Genomic DNA, 24,594 nt, shown 5'->3' on the forward strand with positions numbered 1-24,594 from the left:
ACTCGCGGGAAAAACGAAGGCCTCCGGTTTCACAGTTGAATTGTCCTCCAAAACACTATATCCACGATAAGCAAATCCATCTTTTCAAGAGACGATAGTTCCTCTTTTGATCTTTTACAACAGTTATTTTTGAATTGTCCTTTCAGATTCGTTCACATACAAATATTATCAGACAGGACGGACGGCCTCGCTTCAATTCTCTTCCAAAGGTTTTTTTTTTTCAATAATTAGCCGGTTGCTTAAATTTCCCTCCCTCAGGTTTCACGATTTAAAGTGTATCCATGAATTTATGGCTCATACCCATGAAGCCACAAGAAAAAAAAAAAAGAAATTTTCTATAGTAAACCACTTTTAATTCAAATTACACTACAATGATTGGTCTGCTAAGTATAAAATTAGTTATACATCTCAAATTCTCCTTTCACCACTGGCCACTAATTTTAGTTAAAGAATTTGTTATTACTATGAATTTATAACTTATTTTTTTCATCATGTAATGATCAGAAATTATTTCTTCTTTGTTACGAAGTTACCTTGTCTACCACACTCATCAACTTAGAATTGTCTATACCCATTCTTCCAAAGTAGCATGTTTAATATTAAACTCTTCGTTAGCCAAGGTACAAGTCTTTGCGCGAGAGCTTCCTATTTCAATTAAAAAATTTTAAAAGTTCATCCATTCATTCCTATCCTGCAAAATTGAGAACTGTCATGTAAAGATATGTCACAAGCTAAAACTTGAATATTCCCTCCTAAGTAAAAGATTGACAAAGGAACCTGGGACCAAGGGAGCTCGATATCCAACAATAAACGCGGTGGTGAGGATCGCAGACTCGCTGATCCATGCCTGTCTAGTACATGTTACTCGGTTCAATGTTTATTACATACATCCCATGCACTTAAAGAATCTCTAAGCAAATCATGTTCACAGCACAAATCATTTGCTGAGTGTAATAGTAAAAGTGTTCACTTTGTTACCATTCCCACATTCTTATTCCTTTTCGCAAAAAACAATTGAGTGTCTATTTCAAGATATGAATTTTTTTGTCTCTATAGTCACAAATCAAAATACGACCATCTGGTGATATAGCTATTGCTTTCGGATTTCTTAGCTTAACAACAGTTTTACCAATAAAACGACCTTCCATTGTAAACTGTTGAATGCGTCCGTTATTTCTGTCACACACCAAAAGATTCTGATGATCGCCATATTTCTCAACACACAAACCCCATGGGAATAAAAACTGTCCATCAGCTTCGCCTTTTTCTCCAATCTTGTACAAGAACTTCCCTGACTTATCAAACACTTTCAAACAATGATTTCCAATGTCAGATACAATGAACTTGTTTTCGTGATAAATGCATCCAGTAGGTTGGTCTAGCTTTCCAGGGCCTTTGTCTCCAAATTCGTACATGAATTTACCATCTTTGTCCAAGACCTGGATTCTGTTGCTAGAGTAATCCGCCAAAATGACATGTCCTTCATCATTCATAAAAATTCCTTCGGCTCCCATAAATTCGCCGTCTCCAGTCCCAACCTTTCCGAGGCTCTTCGAAAAGTTCCCTGTCTGTACATTGAATTGTTGAATTCGGCAATTACAGTAATCCACCACCAGTAGCTCGTCATCATTCACGAATGTCACTCCAGCTGGATAACACAGCTGCCCAGGCCCTTTTCCATAGCAGCCAAATTTTCGCACAACATTTCCATTCTCATCAAAGATTAAGATACAGTGTTCTTTACGGTCACTTACAGCGATCGTTCCTTTGCTGTTGATAGCAATCAAATTTGGCCATACAGGAGTTTGTCCTTTTAGAACTAACTCTCCCACAACATCAATCCGTCGTTCCTTCACGTGGACCCTGAAAGGACTGGTAACAACTTTGTCGCCATTTATCTTGACTGTCATGTTGTACGTGCCAGGTATTTTAGGAACAAACTTCACGTGGAAATCATCATTTTCTTTTTTTAAAATTCTTAACCTTGCTACATTTTCAGCGGGTTCTATGAGCACCTTAACGTCAAGTTCACGCTGACATTTACTTGTAAGCTCTTCTTCACTCTTTCGCTTTGGACGAATCAGAAGCTCTGCTTCCACACCAGCTTGGAGATTTTCAGTAAGAGCTTCCATTGACGACAACCGCACATCTGTTTCATTGGTTATCACTGACCCCAGGTTTAGGTTGTCAAGTGCATTAGTCGAGAAAAACTTCACGAATGAGCTAACCGGAAGCGAAGGGACTGTGGCCTTGTCGAGATCTCCAAATCTCTGCTCTAAACTCTTCTTACTTTTCATAACATCTGAACTTGAGCTTCTCTCAACAAGGTTTTTGGCAAACTGAACTGCTTGGTCAAGCTGTTTGATCAATGACTGTACTTGCTCGTTTAGAGAGTTTATTTTCTCCATTCTAGACACGCGTGTATTCTCGAGGATTTTTGTAGCTTCCCGCTCGTGTTCCAGAATCTTCGTGATCATTTGTTCCGCTGTTTGGGAGACCTCTCGCTTAGCAGCGGTAACATTTCGTTCCAGCTCTACAACAACTTGCTGAAAAGTTTTGATCGCATCGCCACAAACTTTCTTCTTTTGTTCTATCGACTCGACTGCCGCCATAATGTTTGCTTTCTCGGCATCCGCTGCTTTCTCAAGCGGATCAACATTATGATTCTTGTGATCAGTGTTTATGCAAACTTGACAAACACAAATCTGGCATTCAAGGCAGAAAAACCTGGTAACCTCTCTCTCGTGGTAAGGCTGAGAGCAAAAGGACTGACGCTTTAACAAGGCCTCGTAATCTACGGCTTGAAACTGTTTCACTGCCGTCACTTTGTGTCCTTGAAAGGCACTCTCTCGAAACAATTCGTGTGCATTGACACAATCACGGCACAGTAATTTTTCGCAAGCGAAGCAATAGCTGATCTCGGCGCTCTTTTTCTTACAAATACCACAGCTGATCTGACTTCCATCGCCACTTTGTCGTACAGCGAGAAGACTCAACAAACTGTTTTGCAGAAAACCAGTCGGCAAATTATCGAAACAATTTCCTTCTGGGATGTTCACTTGTGCTTGACAATCGGGACATCGAAATTGTCCTTGTCTCTGAGTTTTCAAAGCGTGTTCCTCTAAACATTTCAAGCAGAAGGTATGAAGACAAGCTATGGTCTTTGGTTTGGTGTAAGTATCCAGGCAAATGGAACAAGTAACATGTTTTTCGAGGTTCTTCAAGAGAGACTCCATCGCGAAGGCAGATTTCGATATCAGAGCGAAATGAAACACACCCGTGTATTGTTTGTGATTCCGAGAAACATCAGCCAGAATAAATATGCTAGCCAGCCAAGTAGATCGAACCTCGAGACCTTTTATTTTCGGAGCCGATGTCAAGTCACACAACGAGTAATGTGGTCTTTAACAATAGGCTCTTGCTCCATTCCTTTCTCGGTGTAACTGATGGCAGATGAAAAGATGTTTTTGCAGTAATTATTCCATATGTTAGATGAAGGTTAATCCTCATCAGTGATCAGGTACGTGGGCTTCACAAAAGTGTAGCGTAAGAGTTTGTAAGATTTGCTGGAAACAAAAATCACTTGACAAGACTTAATTAATTCACTCGGTAGGAGCGTGCGTCGTTCATTAAATTTCAGATTGGAACCCCTTATAAAAAACGAATTTTATGGAAATGCATGCGTTTCATATAAAAGAACGCGAACTGTAAAACACTGTTTGTAAATAAAGGTATATGGTTTATTTTCACAGAGCTTGACGAACAATCCTGAAAGAACACGAATTGATTTTAAAAAAAACGTTGGTTTTACCAAAGGCTCATAAATCAATAGTGTAGCAGCCTTTTACATCTTTTTCAACCTTCAATATTCTCGACGATCATCCTTATCACTAATAGATAGGACCCAGCCCCAGCCTCCTCCCAACTGACCTTGATTATTGTCATCCAATGAAAAACTACAATTTTCCATTCAAAGCAACTCAGACCGGTCACGAACCCATCGCGAGATTTATCGGAATTTTTAGCTTCGAAAATTATGATCTGATGGCTTCCGTTGATGAATAAATTAGTTGTGGTTGCAACCATTTTGGGCAGAAAAAAAGAGCATAAAATCAGCTTTATATTCCAGGACCTCGAGCGGCCGAATGACATAGATGCTCAATGTGTTTAGGGTCTGTTCACAATTTACCTTTCTTGGAGCATTTGCTGGTCATTTTTAATTTAGATTCTTCGACTTTTTTTTTTAAATTCAATTTGTATATTTAATTAATTCAAATGAAATTCAATTACTGAAGGCAAAGACTGTGAACAAAATCACAAATTTATTTCACTATCCAGTCTTTGACAAATAGATAAATGAAGTGCACAGCCATGCCACTATTTGTTTTTGCTACGTGAACAGTTCATTAACAATACAAACTCTTCTAAGATCTCTACTTAGTATTACATAAAAATCATAAACTTAGAGTCCATTTGTAATCACATGTAAAGGCATGCTTGCGATGAGTCAGTGGCGGCAGCCCCCTAAGATGGCGTCAGAAACCGTGAAAAGGTCTATTTCTATTTTTGTTTAACCTCATTGAAAATTAATTATGCTTTTCAGTTCAGTCCTAAGATCCAAGCGCGGAGCAGCTACAAAAGTCTGTGTTCATAGCAGCTTTGACCTGCTCTACGCTTGTACATTGTAAAAAGGAAATTTTACTTCTTCACCGGCGTGTCCAAAACAAAAATAAAAGTAAAAGAAACGACGCCGCGAAAAAACTACAGTAATCATTGATCTAAAAGCTTTCAGGAAGAAAGTTTGCAGCAATTCTTAATCAAATTTAACCTGAACTCCCTGTTTGGCAATTGCTTTGCTGAGGTCAACTGAAGTACACGAGAGTCTAATTTATTTCTTGTTATCAGGGCTAAATGATTCCTCTATCTAATTTTATCAAAGCGTTTCTTTCACTCTTCAGACAGCGATCTCCCTCAAAAAATATCAGTTTCGACACAGCTTAAGCCCCATAGTTTCAACATTTTAATTTTTCTCATGACAGCTTTGCCAAATGAGCCTCTTTGTGTCGTATTCGAGTATTTTTAAATGCTTAAAAGTCTTAAAGAGATTAAAACAAGCTAAGGCTCGTATGCAGAAGATGGAGACGTGTCTCTGAAAGTGACATATTGTGAAGCAACGTCCGCCTTGATGAATGGGGCATCTAAGTGGCGAGCATTTAGAGACAATCATGAAGCACACAATGGGCTTCAGATATTTCTCACTAGCTTATATTGAAGTGAAGCAAAATCCATTCAAGGAGCCATAAGCTACAGTTCATGCTATTTTTAAAAGTTCAGTTTTGTTTGTCTCGTGGACTTGAAAATGTAAATCTGTCTGGCCAGTCGGTATGTAGCCTTTCTTACTTACAAGGCACGCACGAGTTGTTTATTTGACCCTAAACGATTGCTTAGCATTAAATGACACATCCCCAATTTATTTGCGTAAAAATTTAACCTCCTTTTCGCTTTACGGGATGATTGTTTCTGACTGTGAGCTCTTGCAGTGTCAAATCAAATCGGTTTTCCTTGGTGAAAAGGGAAGCAATCTATTTTTAGAATCACTTGAAAAATCTGCACAATACTTTGCGAGCTTTTGTCTCTCAACAAAGACCTTAATATCGAAGATCGATCAGAGTCTCTATCCTTAGCAAGCGAATTTGGCATAACTGTCAACAATGCTTCTTTAAGTGGCCCAGACAGTTAAGAAGCATTTTTCAGATATCGATTAAGTAAACGTTAAGTTATGCTGAGTTTTCAAATCATAAATGTTAAAAATCCATAGAGAACTATCTAGAACGATAAGTTGCACTTTCAATTTGACGGCTTAGCAGTAAATTACTTGCTTTATTTTTCGGTTTTTCCCAAGATTCTTCCATTTATCAGCATGTTGTACTATACTTTGATGTCGGGGACATCGTTAGTGGTAAAGTCGATCCAAGAACTCTCCAATCCCATGAAAAAATTAAATACCCTAAAAACCATTTTAGCCCGCCTCCATCATACTCAAACTTTTTCTCAAGGACTGTGGTTAAGGGAAAAAATAAACATTCTAAGAAGCTCGTTTTCCAGCCCTTATGATTAGCCACTTATATAGTGGCTATATACAAGCCACTATATAAGTGGCTTGTATATAGCCCTTGTCAAATGGGAGGTTTTTGCAAATATTGCGTGATGCATGATGGATGTTCGAGCACAGAAAAGGCCACCTGTAACAGCTCCATTCAAAAAGCTAAAAAAAGCCACTGGTAAAGATGGAGCACTTGAGCGTCGTCAGAAAATGCAATGTCACAAGAGGACACTTGACACCAGCGTTGCGCTAATTCAAAGTGCTCAAAAACAAAAGAAAACCTTATCATTTAAGAATTTCCACGCAAAAACAAGGGATGTTTGACAGAAATATGAACTTACTTAGAGCAATTATAAGTACCATAATATTGTGCGGCAAACAGAACATCTCTCTTAGAGGCCATCCAGATGACAGCACAACCGTAGCATCCGTGAACAAAGGCAACTTTCATCCCATTCTTATCCTATTACGAAACTCTGATGACGATTTAAAAGAACACTTAATTACTCATTGGTAGGGAAATGCCACAAGTCCCTCTAAAACTGTACAAGAGAAAGTTCTTGATATCACTGGGACATATGTTCGGTCGAAAGCTACACCGCAGAAGATTCAAAAGGAAAAGCTTTTCCCTCAATCATTAGCGATGAGCTGACGGATAAATAAGCAAATCAAGAAGTATTAAGTGTTTTCCTGAAGGCTTTTAGATCTAATAAATGATGTCTCCCTCATATCAAAGAAGTATTTTTCGACTTTGTCAACCTTGACAAAAGATCTGGTGAGAGCATAGCAACGCTATTTTGTCAAGTTTGGCCGAAAACAACATCGATGTCGCGTTTGTAGGAGGACAGGCATATGATCACTTTATCACTGCCATGTTATCGGAAGCATGTAGTGTGCAAGGGAGAAAAAAGAGAATAGCTCCAGTGGCACTGTGCACTCATTGCAACAATCACGTTTTAAATATCAGTATTGCAGTCGCGGGCAGGTTAACTCCAGTCACTGAAACATGATTAGAACCTTAAATGAGACTTTTTCCGTCTTTCATATTTCGCCTAAAAGAAAGCGATTTCTAGAGCAAGTTTTAGAGAAGTGTGGTTCTATTTCAAGAAAGGAGAAGTTGAAAGACTTGGGCAAAACCAGACGGACGGAAAGGCATGGATGCTATGTAATTGGGTGTACGCTCCCAGGAAGTTCTGCCGCAGCCGAGCGTTCTTTCTCTGGCTTGCGAAGAATCAAGTCCTCTCTTACAAATAGGATGTCTGAAAAGCGGTTGTCAGGACTTGCACTCATGCATTTGCACCATGACCTTAAAATATTGACGATATCGATATCTGTACAGCATTTGTAGCCAAGCGTAAGGAAAGGATGTTCCAGAGGTGAATCCTTTACGAGTAAAATCCATGTCCACGGTAGGGGGGGGGGGGCAAAGAAAACTGGCGTTAAATAATTATAATAAATAATAATTGGTTCTAATTAGTAGCGGTGCACGGGGGGAGGGGGAGGGGGAGTTGGGTTGGGATTTGTTGGTTGTTGGGGAGAGTGATGGAGTTTCAGGGAGAAGTAATCAGCCCAACAAAGTTTCTGTAGTAATTTCTGACTTTGGAGCCGCCGGGCCCCCCCCCCCCCCCCCCCATCAAAAATTCCTGGATCCGCCCCTGTAAGTCATTAATAACTTAAGCATTGTTATTACATATGAAATTTTGCTCAGTCAAAATATCAGTCACTCATCTTTTTATATCTACATTTATTGTAAGAGATATTAAGCAAATTTACAATTCAATAAATTGGTCTATCAGAATTGAACGAGTCTACTTTTCTAGTTTTCTAGTTTCTTGTGCAGAAATTACCATTGAACGATGATAAAGAAAACCATTTATTGTGCGAGCAACTCTATAGTTGTATGAATTTCTTAAAGGAACTAGTTTGTATTTTCTGGTCCAGCTCGGCAGATTGAAAAAAATTCACTCACAATGATACCTGACAAGCTAAAACTGGAATATTATTTCCACAATAACAGTTGTTTTTCAGTCCTATCCTGCAAAATTGAAAACTGTCACCTAAAGATACATGACAAGCTAAAGCTACGATATTCTCTCCGGAGTAAAATATTGACAAAGGAACTTGAGACCGAGGGAGATCGATATCCACCAATGTGAGTTTCAATACACACGATGGAGAGGATAGCGGTCTCAACTGATACATGCACTCCTAGAAATTGAGCTACGGAAGGAGGTGGAAGTTCGCGTTAGTCCGCTTTTTAATACATACATCCCAAGCACCTCAAAGATCTCTTAGCAAATCATATTCAAGGAAGAAGAAACAAATATAAATTATTTGATTACCGGTGTAACGATAAACGTGCTAACTTTGTAACCATTCCCACATTATTATTTCTTTTTGCAAAAAAACATTCGAGTGTCTATTTCAAGATATGAATTTTTTTGTCTTCATAGTCACAAACCAAAATACGACCATCTGGTGTTGTAGCTATTGCTTTCGGATCTCTTAGCTTAACAATAGTTTTGCCAATAAAACGACCTTCCATTGTAAACTGTTGAATGCGTCCGTTATTTCTGTCACACACCAAAAGATTCTGATGATCACCATATTTCTCAACACACAAACCCCATGGAGATGAAAACTGTCCATCAGCTTTACCTTTTCCTCCAATCTTGTACAAGAACTTCCCTGATTTGTCAAACACTTTCAAACAATGATGTCCAATATCAGATACAATGAACTTGTTTTTGTGATAAATGCATCCACTAGGTCGGTTTAGCTTTCCAGGGCCGTTGTCTCCGAATTTGTACATGAATTTACCATCTTTGTTCAAGACCTGAATTCTGTTGTTACGGTAATCCGCAACAATGACATGTCCTTCATCACTTAAGAAAATTCCCTCGGGTTCCAGAAACTCGCCGTCAACAGTCTCTTCCTTTCCAAAGCTCTTCACAAAGTTCCCTGTCTGTAAATTTAATTGTTGAATTCGGTCATTACCGTCATCCACCACTAGAAGCTCGACATCATTCAAGAATGTCAATCCAGCTGGATAAGCCAGCTGCTCTGGCCCTTTTCCATAGCAGCCAAATTTTCGCACAAAATTTCCATCCTCATCAAACGTTAGGATACAGTGTTTTTTATGGTCACTTATAGCGATCGTTCCTTTGCTGTTGAGAGCAATCCAATTTGGACTTATGGGAATTCCTCCCTTTAGAACCAGCTCTCCCTCTACATCAATCTGTCGTTCCTTCGCGTGGACCCTGAAAGGACTGCTAACAAGTTTGTAGCCATTTATCTTGACTGTGATGTTGTAGGTGCCAGGTACTTTAGGAACAAACTTCACGTGGAAATCATCATTTTCGTTTTTAAAGGTTCTTAAACAGGCTACATCTTCAGCAGGTTCTATGAGTACTCTAACGTTAAATTCATGCTGGCATTTACTTGTAAGCTCTCCCTCACTCTTTCGCTTTGGACAAACCAAAAACTCTGCTTCCAGACCAGCTTGGAGATTTTCAGTAAGAGCTTTCATTGATGACAACCGTACATCTGTTTCATTGGTTATCACTGGCCCCAGGTTTAGGTTGTCAAGTGCATTAGTCGAGAAAAACTTCACGTATGAGCTGACAGGAAGTGCAGGGACTATGGCCTTGTCGAGATCTCCAAATCTCTGCTCTAAACTTTTCTTACTTTTCATAAAATCTGAACTGGAGCTTCTCTCAACCAGGTTTTTTCCAAACTGAACCGCTTGGTCGAGTTGTTTGATCAATGACTTAACTAGCTCGTTTAGAGTGTTTATTTTCTCCATTTTAACCACACGTGTATTCTCGAGGATTTTTGTAGCTTCCTGTTCGTGTTCTCGAATCTTTACGATCATTTGTTCGGCTGTTTGGGAAACCTCTCGTTTAGCAGCGGTAACATTTCGTTCTAGCTCTTCAACAACTTGTTGAAAAGTGTGAATCGCATCGCTACAGACTTTCCTCTTTTGTTCTATCGACTCGACTGCCGCCATAATGTTTGCTTTCACGGCATCCGCTGCTTTCTCAAGCGGATCAACATTATGATTCTTGTGATCGGTGTTTATGCAAACTTGACAAACACAAATCTGGCATTCAAGGCAAAAAAACCTGGATACCTCTCTCTCGTGGTAAGGCTGAGGGCAATAGGACTGACGCTTTAACAAGGCCTCGTAATCTACGGCTTGAAACTGTTTCACTGCCGTCACTTTGTGTCCTCGAAAGGCAATCTCTTGAAACAGTTCGTGTGCATTAACACAATCACGGCACAGTAATTTTTCGCAAGCAAAGCAATAGCTGATCTCGGCGCTCTTTTTCTTACAGATACCACAAGTAATCTGACTTCCATCTCCACTTTGTCGTACAGCGAGAAGACTCAACAGGCTGTTTTGCAGAAAACCAGTCGGCAAATTATCGAAACACTTTCCTTCTGGGATATTCAATTGTGCCTGACAATCGGGACATCGAAATTGTCCCTGTCTTTGGGTTTTCAAAGCGTGTTCCTCTAAACATTTCAAGCAGAAGGTATGAAGACAAGCAACGGTCTTAGGTTTAGTGTAAGTATCCAGACAAATGGAACAAGTGACATGTTTTTCGAGATTCTTCAAGAGAGACTCCATGGCGAAGGCAGATTACGAAATCAGAGCGAAATGAAACACACCCGTGTATTGTTTGTGATTTCGAGAAACATCAGCCAGATTAAATATTATAGCTTTTTATGTCTGCTAACCAAGCAGATCGAACCTTGTGACCTTTTATTTCAGGAGCGGATGTTAAGTACAAAAGAAGTAGTATTTCTTTAAACAATGGCTCTTGTTCAATCTCTTAGGATAACCGATACGAGATGAAAAGGAGTATTTTACAGGAGTATTTTACATAGGAAGGCATTTCCAGTTATTAAAGGGTAAAAACCATTTTATGTGGGCCAGAAATAAAAGGACAAATTTAAAACTTCGGAAGTCCGTAAATTTGATAACTGGGCGGACAGCCCTTTCGCGTATGTGGAAGGGAAACGCTACATACGGAGGACAGCGAGGAGTGTTTACAGTATTTCCCTCGACCATTGCGAAAACTAGATAATATTCCTCAGGCATCTTCAAAGGCTTCAGGCTTAAATTTAATTCAAACATAAGTTATTATATGAGAAAGAAGTGATTTAGAAAAACATTTAACTATAAAAAATTGCGATGAAGCATTTCTTGAAAACATTTTAAGATTGCTAAAAAACGACGACGTTTCGACGTTGGCTAAACGTCATTATCAAGTAAAAAAAATATTTGCAAGTTGCAGTCTATAGAAGCGAAAATAACAATGGGTGGTAAAAAGCTGTAACGTAAGAAAAGAACAATTATAGTAATTAAACAAAACGTTTAGCACATATGGAGTCCGTCTGGATATTTAAATTAGGCTTGAGATTCTTGATGAACAGCATTTCAAAGACTTAACGACCAAATTTCTCCTGGCACTTTCCTAAAACTCTAAATTGGTTTTCTTTCAAGAGGTGGTTGCTGTGGTGAGCTTCCACGAAATGTCGACCGATTGCCGAATATTTGTGCTCAGCAATGTGTTGATGAAGGTGTCGGACTGTGTACCCGACATAATCTGCATCGCACAGATCACATGAGAAACGGTAAACAACTGGTGGCTTGATTTCTTTGGGTTTACGATCTTATCCAATTTCTTGCTCACAAAAGCAGGCAGCAATGTTGGGACAATTTTATGGCTAAGATCGCACAACTGCTTCCGAACCGCATTCGCGGTCACTTGATCCTTGAATGGAAGACTAGTTCTTATTGCGCAGTTGCGCGATCTTAGTCATAAGGTTTTCCCTACATTGCAGCCTGTTTTTGTGAGCAAGAAATTGGGGCAAGATCTTAAACCCAAAGAAATCGAGCCGTCAATTGTGAATCGGCTATGCGTTATTTATCGTTTCTCGTGTGATCTGTGCGATGCAGATTATGTCGGGTACACAGCCCGACAACTTCATCAATACATTGCTAAACACAAATGTATTCGGTAATCGGTCGACATTTCGTGGAAGCTCACGATAGCAACCACCTTTTGAAAGAAAACCAATTTAGAGTTTTAACAAAGTGCCAGGGAAAATTTGTTTGTTTAGTCTCTGAAATGCTGTTCAACAAGAATCTCAAGCCTAATTTAAATATCCAGACGGACTCCATACGAGCTAAACTTTTTGTTTAATTACTAATGATCTTTTCTTACGTTACAGCTTTTTATCACCCATTGTTATTTTAGCATGTAGAGACTGCAACTTGCAAATATATTTTTTTATTTGATAATGACGTTTAGCCAACGGCCAACGTCGAAATGTCGTCGTTTTTTCGCAATCTTTAAACGTTTTTAAGAATGTTTATCGCAATTTTTTATTGTTAAACTTATTGTAAAAAATATAAAATGGACTGTCTTCAATTCTCACTGCAATTAAACTACTTTCATTTCTTTTTATGTCTTCAGGCATCTTCGACGCATTCCACTGTTGTTACTACGTCTCCGTCATATAAAAGTTCTATCATTGATAAATCATTTTTAGTGACAAAATTATTTTACTTATAAATCTATTTTCTTGCTTTCATCTCATCTTGGACAAAACTAAACGCATCTGCTTTACCGGATTTTCCAACAAAACTAAACTCAGTTCTTTGACTCGACTGTTTTGGAAGTCTTAAAGGGATTGTTGACGCGCCACTCATAACAGGCGGTTGAACGACTGGATGGGAATTAAAAGGAAATTGTATCGGAAATTGCTGTTGTGTTCCTTGTGGTCCGCTGGCAGGTAACGCGACAATTGGTTGCGTAGTTCTGTTGTGTGACAATTCGTCTCCATTCCCGAAAATTTGTGAACCACTTTTAAGATTTACTGAGACAGAGCCGGGGGTATTTACATTCAAAGAGTTCATTGGACGTAAATTGTTGTCCTGAGGTGATATTATATTGTTGCCGTAGCTCACAAGTTGCGGATCCTTTAGAACGTTTGTCTTTGAATCCGAATAGTAATTATTTCTTGTTTCAGTAATTGAAGCCAAATTGGATTGCGTGACATGATTTCCAACAGCATTCTTGCTGTCCGTTAGCAATGGATCAAACAGATCTGTCACGCTGTCCTTAGAAGCTTCTTGGGCGTTAGCCTGTTTGACCGGGCTTAATCGTGTGATATCCTCTTTAACGGAAAACAAATCATCTAAGTCAGATTTAGAACCCTTATCTCTTTGATTTGTAGTATTGTTTTTTCTAAAGGTGTCACTCCCACTTGAAAGATCAAGTCCTTGGAACACATCCATAACTCCCCCTGAAGATTTCATCTCTGGAACAGTAGTGTTGGAATCAAATAGTGCCGATACTGTAGTGGTGTCTCTTTGCTGTGCATGGGAAAGAAAAAGAAAGTAAGTACTTTTAGTTTATAAGCTTCTAGTTGCTAATTGACCGAGTATTTTTGGTCTTACCGAATGCAAACTCATTCCAGAAAATAGAGCAAGATTTTGATCTGTAGTTGACTGAAGTGAGTAGTCAACAGTGTCTCCAATCTGCAAGATATAAAGAGACAAAGATTACCAACTTAACAGTCAGAATTGAAGGGTGAATTCAACTCTAATTCATCATGGTGAAAGAGAATATTGTTAAATGGATGCATTGTCCTGAGGCTAAATTGTACTGTTGATGTACCTAGTCATTTGTGGAGCCTCTTAAAGGCTTGTCTTTGAATTTTTTCTTGCTTCTTAAATTGAGGTCACATAGGATTGCGTGACATGATCTCAAAGGGAATTAGTAAATGGCTGCTGGGCTTTAAACTTAGAATCCAGTTATGTCAAAATAAAAGCAAATGTAAAGAAACAAAAATAACAATAATAAAAAATAAAAGAAAAATAGATCATCAGAGGTATAAACCTGGCATGGTCAGTCTAGAGTCTATAAAACTTACCACTTGGACATCTCTTTCTTCAACTGAGACTTGGGCATCTGCAAGGAAACAAAATCAAGCTTTATAGAGTTCAATGCTAAAGTTAGTTCAACCTCAAATGATCAAATACCTCTACACTGTATGTGTTCTACATAAAGTAAAGCTATAATCTTTAACTCTTGGACCCATCTGTTGTGTATTCATTTAGAGAAGACTCTCACTCTTTAATTTAACCTTCTATATTCTGTCTTTATTCATCAATCAACTATCTAATAAGCTGGTGCAACTATGTTACTTGATTAAAGTCCTTTAACATCATTCAGTAATCCCAAAGATATTACTAACATTGGTACAAGTACTCTTTCTCTGTTCTCAACATACTGCACCATCTTAGAGAGAGTTACCCAAACTACTTAGGATAATAAGCTATTTCCTTTGGGTTAAAAAATATACATGACGGGGGTGGGGGGGAAGTACCATTGTTAGGATAGCCCTGCCCCTAAGGTAACCTTGCCTGACACATCCCTTGGGTTAGGGTGGGGTTATCCACTGGAAAGACTTCCAAATATAGCTTTGGGTATTGATAGCTTGGAAAAGATCACAGATGGAAGCATGTAGTACTGATTTCTCAATTTGTGTTTTTTTGCTTATTATTCCATCTCTTGCAAACACTGAGTACTGCTAGTTATTTCCCTTCTGAAGTTTGTCACAATTATTTAGGCCAAAATCTATGATCAATATCATATGCTTCATGCTTACCTTTCTCAGTTACCTCTGTTTTTCTTTTTGCATTCAGTAAATACAAGATCTAAATAAAAACAATATATTGTTTCTGTCAATATGTGTATGATGCATATCCACACAGACAATATTTTAAAAAAAATCACTCTTCATTAAGTAAATTAATCTGATCCACTCACCTTTGCAGCCTTGGATAAAACACTACCACTTTCTGATTTTGTAATTCCTTCCAAATTTGTGCAAAATCGAGACATTCTTGAGGCCACACAAGGAATATCACTCTTTAAAAGGTGCTCCAAAACATGTAGTGACTTCTGCAAAAAAAAGAAAAAAATTTGAAGTCCATAACTTTACAAAACAAAACAAAAAAATTTAACCACAATTTCACTTTGAATAGAGCCTGTTACATTCATAAATTAAACCATCCCAAATTTGAAATGGTACTAAATTTTTTTTTTAAATTTTAATATTTATAACCCCTCCATAAATAGCCATGGTAATAGTGTTTCATTTGCTAGGCATGTGACAAGCAAATATGGTGTCTAAGCATTAAAAAAAAGAAAAAAATTGTCCAGACTGGGATGAACTTGAAAATTAGGTCCAAGTTATGTTCTTGAGTACAATCCATTCAAGTTTACTCTACTTCTTTTTTGCTTTTTTGTTTAAATAGTTTGGAGTTTGGCAGTGGTATCCTGATTTGGATCTGCTGAAATAAACATGCAAAGACTAGTCTTTGCACCTTATTCTGTGATAAGAGTATGGGTTCTTCAAGGTAATACTGTTAAAAACACCATAAGAAAATTAGACCAGCTAGGTCTATCTTGATCACATTTTCTTTTCAAATAGATTCTTTTAAAATATTAAGAAGATTTTTATTATTTTACTGGTAGTCTTTCTTTATAGTTATTGTAACAATTTTTTAAACTTTTTATTGAAATGTTATTTCACAGCCAAAACAATTTTTATCATTATATTACATTTAATATTCTAATTATTATAATTTCATCTTCTGTGCCATAAAGGAAAACTAGCTTGTCAGTGCTGCTCACAGTAGCTTAGTGTATTTATCAATAAACCAGTATGTATGCAAGGTCCCCCTCTGAGTCATACCAATGAAAATAAAAGAGAAAAGTTCTTTGGTTTAGACTCCTCATCCAAGAAGATCAGAATGTCCAACCATTTGTAGAGGTCACTTTAAAGACTGCACATTCATCTCAATTATTTTAACCACTTAAGTGTTCCTCTGGTCTGGGACTCAAACCCTCAACCTCCTACATGTGCCCCACTTTGTCTTTTAAATGTTTTCCTTACATTCTTTAATTGATAGTTTTATACCATTGTCATAATTATAATACTGTTCTTTACAGATAATTTTACAAGATGGACTGGCCAATACTGAGATTACCTTGAATTTTGTGCCCTCTTTCCCATACTGTAAAGTACTTACAGGGTTCTTATCCTTTTTCAAAAGCACATTTCAAGGAATTTTCCAGGACTCAGATTTTTCCCCGACTCCAAATTTCACCTTAAAGTCTTTCATTCCCAAGATTTCTAATTCAATTCTCCTTCTGGTCTACATTTCTTACAATGTAAATTGTAAAAAAATTAATTGAACAAATCAAGCAGATTTCCAGGTCTCTCAAAGACCTGTAGTCCTTTTCCAAGACTTGCAAGGTTTTCCAAGACTTGTACAAACCCTGTAATAAACCTGGATTTTATTGTTTTATATTATCTTTTTCTTGGTGACAAATTAATCACACTGTAACATATTCACTGATGACACAACCTTTTCTTGAGTGATTTAAGTAATTTCATAATAGACATATCTTATTAGGTAATACACGTTCCTACCAATTGAACTTCAGTGACTGGTTCCAGTAGTCTGCTGTTCAGTGCTATCAATACTTCATTGAAATTTAAGGAAGAGCATCTTACAAGAAAAAAAAATCTAAATGAATGCTTTGAATGTTTGAATTTGTCAATAACTGATGTTTAAGTTCCTTATCAGAGCTAAAGGTAACAAGCAGGAATTTCATGGAAACTAGCAATAGCAAGAAACCTGAACAATACAACAATAGCAATTGTAAATTTCTGACCAACACAATTTATTACCATAAACTAATGCAAAAGTTGGAAGAATATTCCAAGTATAATTCTACCTTTTTGTGAACTGATTTAAATCTTGCTTTGAAGGCACTGCACGTATTCCACCTTCAGATGTAATGTTTTCAACAAGATGAACTTCTACAGACAAGGTATCTTCCAGTTCTACTGATTCTTGGTCTCCTGATGAACTGAAATTTAAACACAAAGAAACATTAAACCTTTCAATTTACCCCAATTAATATATTAAATGACCACCAACTCAGAGGAGTTTTGAAAAATACCTTGTGCATACTGTTTTCTAAATGGACCAAAATTCCTGTTAGGGATAGAGGTAGACCCTCTTGGCTCCTGTTGAATTTTTTTTACATGCTCTAAGGATCAATACATGCCTATGGCAATGCAACTGAAAATTATTATAATAAAATTTATTTGTTCGAGTCATACAGGGTATATTCCAACCAATAACACTATTGTGTGTTTTGTTTAATTTGTCATGATAAAAAAAGGGGAAATATCTTTGTTTCCCATGGGGATCACACCTCCACACCATCGGAATATGCACTCCTTTGCTCTTCCATTGAGCAGAAGAGAACTTACTGGTAAGTCTTTTTAATTAGAAATAACAAATAGAAAGCAAAGATGTTTCTTACTGGTGGGAGACTTCATCATCCACAAATGTCTTGGAATCTACAAATTAAAAGTAATTAAGAATTTTTTGTCAAATATTTCCAGTAAATATGAAGATCACTTCTGTCTGTGTTTATTTTAGATTGATTCACTATTTACTTCCTTGAAGACCATGTGATGGTATAATTAACCACTATGAATAAAACAGATATTAAGTGAAAGACAAAATATTACTAAGATCAGGAAAATTCATTATTAGAATGAATCATTTATAACACTAGTCAACAATCTTTATTGCTATTGAACCCCATGCATACATAGCCTGAATAGGTATCAGAGTTCAGTGATGGTGATTTTATAGGGAGCAGGCAAGGTGGTTATGCTGCCTCCATTTTAAGATGGCAGATTCCAGTGAATGTTGTCATTGCTGAAGCACAAGCTGGAATCTTGTGTATTTTAGTGCCGTAGGATGGTGGATACTTGAAAATGTGCAATAATCCTTACAGATTGTGCATAAAGTGCTAAACAGGATCTAACACATTTCATACACTAGATCTATGTGTTGGAATTTTCTACAATTCAAACACTAATGTCCCCACTTGAATTTTCAGATGTGTCATCTGATCATCATAGAAAACAACAAACTGCTGAGATACCTGAGTCAGGATCTGAAAAATCAACATAATTAACAAATCTGATGCCTCCAGTTGATCCTCCAGTTGATGCCATACTTTCTTTTTCTTTCTTTGATGCAAAACGATTTGCTGCCTCTGGAAGACGTTCAGCCATAGTTTTCATGGAATCAAGCCACGTTTTGTTTTCTGTAGTAAAATTCAAGAAAGAAGATAATGCTACATGCAGCACAAATTCTTTGGTCTTCATACCTTGAGTGTTCACATAACATTAAGCAGTTTTGAAACCAATTCTATGATTAATGACTTTATAAAAACAGAGCAATTAAATGTTTGCTTTGTTGTCTTCAACAGTTATGTGTTCATGTTGATTTTGAACGTTTTTTGTGTCATTTCCATGTCTAACAATTAAATTGTATACCATATAAAATTGTGTTTGATTTTCTGCACTCATTGATTGAATGTTCACTTCAATTTCTGGAAGATCATGCACAATAATGTGTTAGCTTGGTGAAACAGACGCTGGAGAGTTTTGCTCTCTTTTTAGTAAAAAGCAGTCCCCATGAGCCTAGGGCTTAAACCATAAAGAGTAGGTTAATACTTACTTGGCTGTTGAGAAGGTGAGTTTCCAAATCCTTCCATCTTCTTTCCTGTTGGTCCCCTCATTGCTACAGTTATAGACAAGAATTAAGCAGAGTTAGATCTTTCCCCAAGGTATTTCTGGTTACTAGTGAATTAGTCTGTACCATGCACATAATTCAATTTTAGCCCCTGTTGGATTAACCTTTTAACTCCCAAGATCTGATTGTGAATTCCCTCCTCAAGCTACTACACATTTCCTTTAAATTGGTTATGAGAATTTGTTGTTAGATCAAGATAAAACCTTCTAACTGATAAGTTTGAGTATTCTCATTACCTGTTTGCTGGGTAATGTATGGGTATCATGGGGAGAAGTTACATGTTAATCACTTCTGGGAGTTATAGGGTAAAACCACTATAACTCACTTTCTCCTTTTTTTTTTCAGAAGATACCAAGTGTTTGCAGTCTAAAGTCAACCCTTTAACTCCCAGAAGTGATCAACAAGTAACTTCTCTCTATAATATCCATGCATTATCCCACAAACAGGTAATGAGAATACTCAAACTGATCAGTAGAAGTTGTTTTCCTAATCTAACACCAAATTCTCATAACTAATTGAAGGGGAAATGTGTAGCAGCTGGAGGGGAGAATTAACAATCAGATCTTGGGAGTTAAAGGGTTAAATACAGGTTAACTTTTCAAAAAACAGTCATTTCCTTCTGAAAAATAATTCATCTTTCTCCTTGCTTATCAGAGATGTTACATGAATCTTGCAGATGTGATTTCCAGCCACACTGACTGTTTATTTCATAGTAAATGCTGTGTGGTAAGCCTTCTCAGCACTACAAAATGTATCATGAAATACTACCGATACTTGCTTTTTACTTTTGACATGTGATTTTTTTTTCTTGGTGACCTTATTTTGAATCACAGTTGCCCAATAGCCTTTTTAAAAAATGCTCAGCTCAGAGCCTTGGCCCTGAGGCAAGTCCTCCTCTATCTTAGCAGCCAGTCCCCCTTCCTTTCACTCACCATGCATGGTTGAAGTTCCACTGCTCTCAACATTGAAGAGAAGTGCAATTAACTCCTACAAGACAAAGTAATAATTATTATTAATATAAACCACACAGGTGAATAGCGCTCTTCTTACATGCTGACTAACTGGTTCAAAAGTGATTAGCAAATATTATTCACCTCTGAGCAGCTGAAGAGACAAAATTGTATGTCTACAATGTAAATTCTAACCATTTTTTGTTATAATGACAGAAAAAAAACATTTTTTTGTTTCTGTTTAGTAGATACTCAAACAGTTATTCACTCCATTGTCAGTGAAAGTGGTGGATGTTTACCTTGCCACAAATATTCACCTCCTCTTCAGAGAACAAAACAACAACTTGACATTACATAAACTTTCATAAAGGTAAATTGAATGAAAATGTTCCAAACAGTCGCATGGGAGATCAGGAAAAACCACAAAATGAACACTGCTAACATTTAGTCTTTTCCTTAACAAAAATACATTCCTTTGTTAACGGATTTCTAAGTCTTGCAGTTATCACAGGCTGCAGTGTAAGCTGAGCTTTTACTAACAGTAACGAAACTAAAACTGCTTCCTATGTTCTCCTTTTGAGTTCTTACACAACCTTCTCACACACCAGTATGCATATTTTCTATATTATTCTCTATACACTTCCCAAGGAGCTGACAAGGAGAATTTATCTATAAATCAAAAGCTTTTTAATTTGTGATCATTTCTACTATTCTCAGGACATTAATGTTTAATTCAGAGGTGATACTGTAAGGAGAAATTAAATGCTAGTCACTCTTGGTGAATAAAGGATAACTTCTTGTGTTGACAACTTGGGCAGTTTTGGAAGAGCAAATTCCTTGTTAAGTATAATAATTATCCAATTATTAATTGGAATTCATAAATTTTATAACTCACTGATGCTGCAGCTCTAACTCGTTGATTGAGAGCATCACCCTGTAAATGATCCAACTGACCAGTAAAACCTACAAAGGAATAAAAATGCAGGAGATTAATTCAAATATAGCACATTTAGCTCAAAAACATACTTGGTTTTAATGCCAGTTTAACCCTTTAGTTTCCAAGATTTGATTATCCATTCTCCCATCTATCTGCTAAATTAATCAAAACTATAACACAATTCTCGAATGTGTTTGGTTATTGCCAGCCCAATTTGAGCACTAATAAGACAATGAATGCATCATGCTTGTAATTGGACAGTGTAACAGGACAGTTGACATATCATGCTCGTGTAAGTAGACAGAACGTGTCATGCGCATGGGCTTTTGTTGCACCTTTTGCCGAGTTACCTATTTTTTTTTTTTTGGAAACATATGACCAAAGTCTAATTTCTGTCTTGAACTTTGTCATAGTTTTGATTAATTGGTAACAGGATTTTATGTCATCCACTTCTGTTGGTAATCATCCCCATGATTACCAAACCTGACTCCTGCTTTGCAGTCTTGGGATTTGCTCAATCACTCATATGATTACAGACTGAATTGGACTCCACTCAGTCCTATTACCATTATAAATTAGTAATAACACTTTGTGTTAAACCAAGATAACAACTTCTCCCTGATAACTATGAGAATTCTCATTACCTGTTTCATGGATAATGTGTGGATATTAGATAGAGAAGTTGCATGTTAATCACTTAAGGATGTTGAAGTCAATTACCTTAGACAGAGACAGGATATACAGATACAAAAATCTAGATCTTGTAAATTTTCCTACGACAGTGTTTATTCTATTTGTTAGAATGAAAGGAAAACAAAGTTTTGGTCATGGTGACTTGAATTCTTTACTCATCACTTACTTATTCTAAACAAACACAAGGTAAAAATTTTGGAAACTACAATGGTAAACAGGGGTTAAGTTTTTTAAAGAAACTGTAGTACTGCATTGATGGCCATATTACAAGATAATTTGGTCTAATCAACTAAGTTTATAAATGTAAATAGGCCAATGTTAAGATGATGTTGTAAGGGTTAGCTCTTCATCAGAGCAAATGTCAGCTTTTAAAACTCTTCAAGTTGGCTGATTTACAATATCAGCCAGATTGACAAAGCTAAATTATGTGAATATGAAAGTGATCTCCCCAGTAATGAACACTACTTAAGCAGTGGTGAAACTAAGGCTAGTGTCCATTACTGTGAAGATTGCTTTCATAAAAAATAAGGCAAGTAGTGCTCATTCCTGCAAAGATTGCTCTCATATTCACGTCTTTATCCGCAGTTCAAATATATGACTTTCATACATTCATAGTCATTTAAAACTAAATTATCTTACAATGCTTAAAACCCTGGGAAGTAACTCAATGCTCAACTGGCCTCATGATGTTTTACATTAATGTCAATCCACCCAGAAGAGAGGGAGGACAGAACAGTTTTTTTTTTAAGAAGAATCCCTGACTAGCACTGTGACCAGCTAATACTGACAGTAACTGTACCAAAAAAACAATTAACTAACCACTGAAGTGGAGGTGGCAAGTGATGCATATTAACTGAGCCATGAAGGCTTGGTAAATATCCTCCAAAAAAATAATATACATTGTAAACTCACTGTGAATTCACAAGTACTTACTTTCAGTTTCTCTGACAATATCAGCTTTATGCCGTAGAGCACTTCTGAACTCAGAATGACCATTGCTTCCAACATAGCACAAAATCTTTAGTACCTGCAGGCAGAGAAAAAATTTGAACAATTGATAACATATTAAGTGTTTTATGTCATGGTACAGTAAAGGTCTTCCTCTTTTGTCATGGTCTTTTAAATTGTAAGCATCCATCCCTCTGTTACAAATCTACTGTATATTGACAAGGCACTAATCATGTATATTAGGAAAATTTCTCATGGAAGACTCCCTTAACCCTTTCACTCCCACAAGTGATCAAGACAGAATTTCTACTTACAATATCAATACCATATCAAGCAGGTAGGTGATGAGAATAGAGAAGAATATCAATTATGAGATTATTAGTTGATCCAATAGCAAATTTTCCTTAATTCTCATGAGCTTAATAAATGGTTGAGCACTGTTTCTTTAGGGAGCAATTCTCTTAAGGTTTAAAGGTTAAATGATCCCTGTTTCCTTATCATTTACAGTCATATCACAGACCTTGTACTTGATATATGGTGATTGCCTCTTCAGTCTACTAATGAAAAAATCTAACAGAGAATTGCAGCTGCTGAGTGATTCATATGTTATACCTAAAATATTTATTAAGGAAACCTTCCATCTGTCTTTAATGGCACAAAACTGGACAACCAACTGACTTAGATTGATAAAAAACAAAAGACTAATCCCTCATCAGCTGGTAGGGCACACACAAAATGTTTTTTAATATGTACCAGCAGATTTATCAAAGCAAATTTCTGCTCTTAATGGAACAGATAATGCCAATTATGGGACACAAGAAGTTATCTTTGGTTGGCATAATCTTAAGGCTACTTCTTTTTCCTATCTCCACAACCACCTGCTAACTGAAGCACAACAATCCAATTTGTTGTTTAGAAATGATGATTTAAAGCACTTAAATGGTTAGATTATAAATTGGTTGACAACAATTCAATTGTGATTGTCTGGAATGAATCAAACAGAAAGATAGTTTTGTATTCTGATACATGGGTATTTTAAGAAACATTTTGAAAAAGACATTTACTAAAATTATTAGTTATTAAAACAATCTCCACAGTGCACCATGCACTGCTCAGTCAGCTCTTAAGAATCTTTATTTTGCACAGATTGCTGTGGCTTTCAAAAAACCAGTACAATTTTACAATAAACCAAGAAGCCAGTTTCATTCATAGATAATATTAACAAGGTAATTTAGTATGATCAACAATAACATAAATTGGCCACTGTAAAGAGTTTCATAGCTGATATTTCAAGCATTAGCCCTTTATCAGGGTGAATGATGAAGAACTAATCCTCAAAACTCTCTGGTAATACTAAATTACCCTGTTATACTCTCCAATGGACATAACACCACAGTTTCTTAAGAAACTTACCCCTTTAACAGTATTGCCATTCTAATTTTACGGAAGCCCTCAAGGGAAGTATGTCTAGTCCCCTGCCCACTAAATATTCTTTTTCCCAAGCCCCCTCCATTCATCAGGCCTCCCTGACAATTCATTTGCACCCATTTATACTCACGCACGGAGGGCGGCAATGTGAGAGGTGCCTGGGCCAAGACTACAATACAATGACCTGACTAGAGCACACACTCACACCTTATGACCTGGAGTCCAGGTTGTACAGTGCTAGGCCACCTGTCTATCTCAGGTAGTTCTGATTATAGGGCACCTTTTACTCCTGAGTGCAAGTCTTACATTTCTTTGCGTAACAAGCAACCACTGCTTTCCAGTAATAAATACAATTGAGACGCAATGGTAACCCAAGTCTGTAAACATATATAAACTGACAAATGAAACTTCCAACTAAAATTAGTAACTAGCACAGATAGCATTATCGAACAATCAGGGTCATAAAGCATATATCTTTTCAACTAATTTGGTTCACAGGATACTAGTAATTTCCTGATACATGTAACCAGAAGTTGGATTATTATCGTCTGAAGTGGCTTTCATCAGCAATGGAATCTGTACATGAAAAAAATGTTGATTAAGAAAATTCCGATGGTTTCAATCCCAAGTTCAAGTGCTCAAACCAAAGTAATAGCAACCCTGAAACAATGAATGCTTCAAATAATAAGTAAATAGTTACTAAATTTCTCTTTAAAGGAGATTAGTACCTTTTTTGCAAAAGAAACTTTCTCTGAAACTTTCTCCATCGCACTGCTAGCCATTTGAGCGGCCATTTTAAAACCTACTCCTGCAAGCCGTG

General features: G+C 37.0%; 3 protein-coding genes across 3 annotated transcripts; all 3 read right to left on the bottom strand.

The window, feature by feature from the left end:
- Positions 1–406: 406 nt before the first annotated feature.
- LOC131795440 (E3 ubiquitin-protein ligase TRIM71-like) lies at positions 407–3,516 on the bottom strand. The gene has a single exon (XM_066171644.1). The coding sequence runs from the start codon at positions 3,234–3,236 to the stop codon at positions 1,023–1,025; it is 2,214 nt and encodes a 737-aa protein (XP_066027741.1). The 5' UTR covers positions 3,237–3,516; the 3' UTR covers positions 407–1,022.
- A 4,415-nt stretch (positions 3,517–7,931) lies between these two features.
- Positions 7,932–10,815, bottom strand: LOC131795441 (E3 ubiquitin-protein ligase TRIM71-like). Its single transcript, XM_059113012.2, has one exon. It carries the CDS (start codon positions 10,734–10,736, stop codon positions 8,523–8,525), a length of 2,214 nt encoding a protein of 737 aa, XP_058968995.2. The 5' UTR covers positions 10,737–10,815; the 3' UTR covers positions 7,932–8,522.
- A 1,493-nt stretch (positions 10,816–12,308) lies between these two features.
- On the bottom strand, positions 12,309–24,577 carry LOC131795444 (AP-4 complex accessory subunit tepsin). The gene is made up of 16 exons (XM_059113014.2): positions 24,503–24,577; positions 24,278–24,350; positions 22,867–22,958; positions 22,332–22,425; positions 20,664–20,731; positions 19,751–19,805; positions 18,744–18,806; positions 18,163–18,327; positions 17,530–17,566; positions 16,933–17,067; positions 16,625–16,703; positions 14,953–15,087; positions 14,792–14,840; positions 14,054–14,091; positions 13,578–13,658; positions 12,309–13,493 (listed from the first exon to the last, which is right to left on the bottom strand). The coding sequence occupies exons 1-16, from the start codon at positions 24,566–24,568 to the stop codon at positions 12,693–12,695; spliced, it is 2,031 nt and encodes a 676-aa protein (XP_058968997.2). The 5' UTR covers positions 24,569–24,577; the 3' UTR covers positions 12,309–12,692.
- Positions 24,578–24,594: the final 17 nt, after the last annotated feature.

Source organism: Pocillopora verrucosa, chromosome 8 (genome assembly GCF_036669915.1).
Source record: "Pocillopora verrucosa isolate sample1 chromosome 8, ASM3666991v2, whole genome shotgun sequence".
Lineage (NCBI taxonomy): Eukaryota > Metazoa > Cnidaria > Anthozoa > Scleractinia > Pocilloporidae > Pocillopora > Pocillopora verrucosa.

Coding starts and splice junctions, on each gene's coding strand:
- LOC131795440 (XM_066171644.1), bottom strand. CDS start 3,236: ATGGAGTCTCTCTTGAAGAACCTCGAAAAACATGTTACTTGTTCCATT.
- LOC131795441 (XM_059113012.2), bottom strand. CDS start 10,736: ATGGAGTCTCTCTTGAAGAATCTCGAAAAACATGTCACTTGTTCCATT.
- LOC131795444 (XM_059113014.2), bottom strand. CDS start 24,568: ATGGCCGCTCAAATGGCTAGCAGTGCGATGGAGAAAGTTTCAGAGAAA. Junction 19,806..20,663: donor GAGTTAGAGCTGCAGCATCA/GTGAGTTATAAA, acceptor TTTGTCTTGTAG/GAGTTAATTGCACTTCTCTT. Junction 14,092..14,791: donor AACAGAGGTAACTGAGAAAG/GTAAGCATGAAG, acceptor GTTTCCTTGCAG/ATGCCCAAGTCTCAGTTGAA.